Source organism: Ambystoma mexicanum, chromosome 5p, assembly GCF_040938575.1.
Source record: "Ambystoma mexicanum isolate Mex_15411 chromosome 5p, UKY_AmexF1_1, whole genome shotgun sequence".
Lineage (NCBI taxonomy): Eukaryota > Metazoa > Chordata > Amphibia > Caudata > Ambystomatidae > Ambystoma > Ambystoma mexicanum.
In genome coordinates, this window is record NC_090930.1 from 1,061,960,124 (window position 1) to 1,061,966,123 (window position 6,000).

At 44.1% G+C, this 6,000-nt stretch overlaps 1 protein-coding gene across 1 annotated transcript in view; it reads left to right on the forward strand.

Annotated features, from left to right (window-relative positions):
* The window catches only part of LOC138481743 (cancer-associated gene 1 protein homolog), a 947,940-nt gene extending 945,243 nt beyond the window's left edge, over positions 1-2,697 (forward strand). Inside the window, exons 14-15 of the mRNA XM_069613838.1 lie at positions 276-318; positions 2,460-2,697. Of these exons, the coding sequence (XP_069469939.1) occupies positions 276-318; positions 2,460-2,564 (148 nt within the window). The 3' untranslated portion in view covers positions 2,565-2,697. The remainder of the gene's footprint in view (positions 1-275; positions 319-2,459) is intronic.
* Positions 2,698-6,000: the final 3,303 nt, after the last annotated feature.

Sequence of the window (6,000 nt, forward strand, 5' to 3'; positions counted from 1 at the left end):
TTTTGTGAGGTTCTGGTTGTGTTCTAGTCTATTAAGGTTGCGTGTCCAGGCAGCCTTCCCCTTAGCGTAGGATAACTGAAGATGGTAGCAGCCATGGGCAATGCACATATCAGGGCTGTTAAACTGTAGGTGATTTTTGCTACTTTTAGCATGAATGCTTCTGCAGGTACACTTTAGAAAAGAAGATACAGTATGAGATGGGTAATTGTTTTAAGACGTGTAATCTGGTACATATAGCATGGGCAATTAACAAATGTGTTGTGTATTTCTCACAGGCAAAAACGTCTGGCAAAACAATCAAAGTCGTGCACAGCATTGGTAAGTCACATTTGTTGCCCATGATTTGGGAACAGTCTATTTGGTATGTCTAGATGAGTTGTTGTTCAATGATAACGTATATAGAAGTGTGTGTGTATATACAGACATCATTGCTACATATACTGCATAAGTGTGTGTCCTCAGAGGTCTCCAATCTTATATGACATGCATCCAGACTCTGGGAGCTCACAGAAATCCCTAGAAACTTTGGTTGCAGCTCTTTACGTCACTGCTATTCAACTGTTATGCATTTTCATCGGCCTATTTGCATTGTTTTTGTAATGGGGCCAAACCCCCAGGCCCCTTTTTTAGTATGCCCCTTGCCCTTTTTTTTTTACTCTGCCTTTTTTAGTTTTGGCTATTGTCTAAACCACTGTCATGGCGTACACTTAAGAGGGAGGTGACATGTGAGGAAGAACGCACAGCTTGTGTGTGTTGTTTGGTTATTTGCCCATTCATTCATTGCAATGGCCATGCTAATCCCTATGGCCATTCCCACCACTACCCTCCTCTCTCTGCCCAAAACACATCTTCCTGGGATCTCTTTGAGTTGGCTTTATCAAGAAGTAGCATCAAACGTAGGCTTGCCAATGCTATTTTAAAGCAGGCTGCTGAGAGTTAATGGCTTGATTGCAACTTTAAATGTGCTATGGGTGTAATACGTCATTCTTAACCAACTGTTCCTCAAACTACTTGATTTATGTCTCTTCCGTGTACTGAATCAGTGATAACAAACCCCACAGTTTTGGCTCATGTACATACAGTAGGTGGGCATTTCCCAGGCAGTGATGTCACTGTTGCAGTGTTATTGCCAGGTAGAGCTGTTATGGCAGTCCTTCCAAAAGCATATCTTATGCCTACACAAAAGCCAAAACTATTGGCCTTGCCATTGCCTGTTTTACTATACCTATTACCCCGTTTAAATCTGTTTTGCTTGTTACCAGAAACACAAGCACAACCAATGTAAATGTACACTTGCACCTTCCTTTTCTTAAAGGGCTAGTCCCTCTACCACCTTCCCCTTGCTTAATGTACCCCTCACGTTTTTTACATGTTTTGCTGGTTCCCTGACAAATGAGCAAACCCCGAGTAAATGCATAACGATGCAAACACACTGCTGTAAAGACATGCCACTGTTACTTGCAGTATCTGATGTGTTGTAGATATCTTCCATGTCTAGCGCCACCAAGGTTTTTACAACCAAGTGATATCAGGAATCTGACCAGTACCTTAATATATTGCATTTTTTTTATATATTAACAATATAAGCTCAGTATGTACTGGTGGAAGGTTTGTTGTCCCACGTAATCATACAGCTAAACGCAGGGATCGCTTATTCCCTGCTCCACACACACACACTCCTTGCCTCTTTCCATCAGTCACTTTTTCTGTGCCTGTTTGTGCGTGGATAGATATATACTATGTCCAGGGGTGGACTGTGAACCAAAAGAGGCCCTGGATTGTTTTTGGTACTTTTCTCCCATATTACACATTTTCAGCCAGCCATGATGAAATAAAACAGATTACCACACAAAAGAGGCCCAGGCAGCAGAGGCCTACCGGGAAATCTCCAGAGTTCCCTATAGGCCAGTCCACCCCTGGCTATCCCTCTGATATCTCAACCCACTCCCGAGTTTCAGTTCTCCACCCACACTCCTGTTCTAGCCCTCAACGACACTCCCCCGTGACGCTTTCCAGTCCCAAGTGTTTCTTTTTAAATGTCTTTTCATCTTGTAATCACTGCCTGCTCCACCTCCTATTTGCCAATCCTTCTTCTACTTCCCCACTTCAGACTCTCATTCAGCAAGCTGCCTAATAATTGTTTCTACTCCTGTACTAAATAATGTTTGTAAGAATCACACAAGTGCCTGTGTTTCCGAAAGTGATGTTAATGTAAATCGTGTTGGATAACTTGCCCATTAAACCAATCTTATAGGAATGTGGGTTGGAAGGAAGGAAGGGGGGTCAACTTGGCAATAATGCCTTCCCGCCATTGTAAAGAGGGTTGTACTGCCAGTATGAAGGTTGCATCCCCGCCCCCATATAGGTGTCATTTAAAAAAGTCCTGTTAGGCGGAAGATAACTGCCACACAGCTTCCACAATAGTTGTTCGTAAGCCTGACTGTCTTCTTGTTTTTCAGACTCAGATTAAGGAATTTGGAGAAGCAAACAATCGAAACCTTGTCGCTTGGAGTCAGAATGCCAAATTTGAGTGCGGCGACACCGCCACGGTCACACAGAAATAAACCTGCTCACCAAAATGCACAAGAATTCTAATGGAGCCATTGCCAAAAAAACCTATCACCTCAACTCTGCGAACTTGATGTTACATAAAATGTAGGTGCAAAAGCACAAATACAATAAAAGGTAACTTGAAAAGATTGTGTGTTATTTCTCTGTGTGTTGATATTTTGATATTTCAAAGAGCACACGCAAATCAGAAGAATGGGTGCAGCAAAGCAAGTGCAACTTTCTAAGTGAAATGGAAGACATGCAATTGCAGTGGAAAAGAATAAGAATGTTGATCATAAAAGAGCAATACAAAGAAAAGATCAATTAGAAGATAGCAAAATATAAAAGGGAAACACCTCTTGGTTTGAGCGTGGTAGCTGAACGTTCTAATTTCTTCAGCATAAATAAATATAATAAGGTGAAACCAGATACAACTTTGATAGTGTTTGGTGCTGTGTAAATTGGGAGGTAAGATTCAGCTCAAAGCAAATCCTGTATTTAAAATTCTGCATACTCCCGAAGACAACGTCAGTAGAAACCTTTCTTTTCTGTCTGTCCCATACACTGTTTCCATGTTCCGTACCAGGCACTGGGCCTCATTACGACCCTGGCGGAGTGGGTTTACGCCAGCGTTATTCGCGGCGGACCCGTCCGCCCTACTACGAGTTCCCGTGCGCCATGGAGCGTTTTCCGCCTGGTTTTTCCGGGCGGAGAAATCCATGGCGCTACGGGACCTTGTTGTTAATTACGCCACCGTATTTTACGGTGGCGTAATTAACGCCTTCCCCACTCCCATTATACCCTATGGGGCAAAAATGGGAATGGGGAAGGGTAAAATGGGGAATGGGGATTTACCGCCCCGCCAAGGTCAGAAGGGGGCGGAAAATCCGCCAACCCCCATGGCGCTATCGGCAGCTTTCCGCCGTGCTCCATGGTGCATTTTGCACCACGATTTCCGCCAGGGTCGTAATGAGGGCCACTGTCTGCATTTAAAGCTTCATGACAAATGACTCTTGAATTAAAAGGTTTATGTCTGAGGTTATGTGACACGTGTATAGTGCTTAGCTGCCATTTTCATAGCCTCGAAACGCTGCAGGTTGTCTGGAAATTTAGTAGACCATAGTTTGAACATTACAAGAAAAAGTACAGTGCATGCCAACAGTATGGTAAACTGTATTTCACATTGCAGGAAAACAACAATTTCTGGTACTATAAAATTATCTTTAAAAGTTGCCATGTGTTGTATAGGGAGTACTTTGTGTCACTGTCAGCAAATTACTTATTGCTGCCATGGGATCCAAATGAGATCAAAGGACTATCAGATCAGCGAGCATATGGACTAAAAGGTGGAGTGAGCAGAGTGAGTCAAGACACACCTATCTATTCCAAACAACTGATTGCAGTTTTGGGCTTTGCTATTACACAAGAAGCTGTACATTACGTTGCATGCACTCAGCAAGATACACTGTACATGTGTTTTATTGTCGGAAACAAATCAGTTTGGCAGAGATGGGTAGTACTGAATCAATATAAACTAAAATGGATACACTGCTATCTATCCTAACACAACTCATTGAAGTTATAGGCTTTGAAATTACATGATAAACCTAAAATGCATGCTTCTTTCGAACTGGGGAAACCTAGGCCAAGGGACAATGCACCCTGCTCCTTGGTGCATGTGGAAAGCCCTCCTGTTATGGAGTCAGCCGCAATCATGGACCAATGAGAAGAACACCTTGGTGGTGAATGTCTGCATCTTATGTGGACAGACTTTACATTTCTTGTGGCCAGTCTGTGTGGCACACAATCTCTTTTCTAGTTTTCAGTCGAACCATCAATCAAAGTGTCATGTGCTCTTGGTCATTCTTTAGATCACAAACACGTTTTCAATGGGTTCTGGCAGATATTAGTACCTTGTAATGAGCCAGATATGCTGCATATTGGAGCCTGCAGTATTTTCGGATTTTGCAGCTTACCCCCGTCCAACCCTCTTTCTTTCACTGCCAGGAGGCTTTTCTTGGTCATCCTGCAGATGTGGCATGCGCTTTCGGGCAAGGAATGGTACACTCCCCTTCATGTGGCACACTGAGAAATCACCACCCCAGCTTTTATATTGCTGGCTCTCAATGATGTCCTCATGAAGACCCACTTTGGGGTTTTCGCGACATTCTGAAACCGAGGTTATAAAGCTGCCTCGACACCCGCTTGGAAGGGGACTGGACTGCCTTTTGGCCGGGGTCTGTATTTACTGGTGGAAAGGGGTTAAAGGCTTTTGGAGACACCGAGTTAGACTTTCGGGAGAAATTATCAGGGATTCTTGTTTGCGCCCTGATCTCCATACAAATGCCTGAGAGGGTATGTTCTTTGTCTGATGTACAATAATCCAAGGAGATCCAACTCGGCAAAGCACCTGAGCAAGCTAGAGTAAGGTTTGAGACGGCTCTCAGCATGCCACCCAGCAATCTAAGGAACATGAAAGCAGTGCATTAGGGTGTCATATCTTGGGAAGCTTCTTCTCAGAATCAAAATGTTTATGCTTGCTTCCCATAACCCTTTGCAACGGACTTAGCATAATGAGCGCTGTCCTCAGTCTGCTACCTCCCCTCATCGTCCAGTTGCCCAATCCCGAGAAGAGAGAGTGTTTGCCTTTTTAGAAGTGAGACAGAGAAATGGAAGCTGTCTGCAGAAGTCTGTGAACGGAGTTTGGGGGAGAAGATCATGTTGCGTTTTTAGCCCTTTGTGTGCCTTGTGTTGACGTTTATTGCTGTGTTATGGTTTGCAAGCACTGTCATACACTTTCATTACTTGCTATGCAACATTATGCCTTGTTATTTATATATATATATATATATATATTTCTGAGGCTTGTGGAATCTGCTTAGATCACATGCTGTGCATAGGCCGACATCTAGTGGAAGATGCGGAGTATTACAGTTTGTTTTTCGAAACTCGAAAATGGGCTTCGACACAGGGCGTGCCAGTAATACTATCCCTAGTGTGACGTGCACTGTACCCAAGATCCCTCACGCATCTAGGATCCTCAGATTGTTTTTTTCCGCCATACTGGTCGGAAGCATTTTGCGGAGTCCCCTGGCCTTAGCCATACTTTTGCTAAAATATTTAAAATATTAATCTATTGACATCCTTCCCCACCCCAACGTCGAACTTCGACACTCGACACCGGCTGGAGAAGAAATCGACCGTCGGCTGCTGCACGACGGATTTGGGCCTCGGAAGGCCTCTGGCCTCGGCCCTACAAGTAGGGAGAGTGGGGGGTTGTACATACTCTACACTCTTGGTATACAGGTACACCTTATACATTTCCTACACTTAACAGCCCGCTGCCTCAAGGTGCGTATGGAGGGTACCCCTTTTCAATTCTGCCCCAAGTGCAATCGCAAATACCCTTGGGTCGACAGGCACGCCACGTGCAATCTCTGCTTGCCGAGG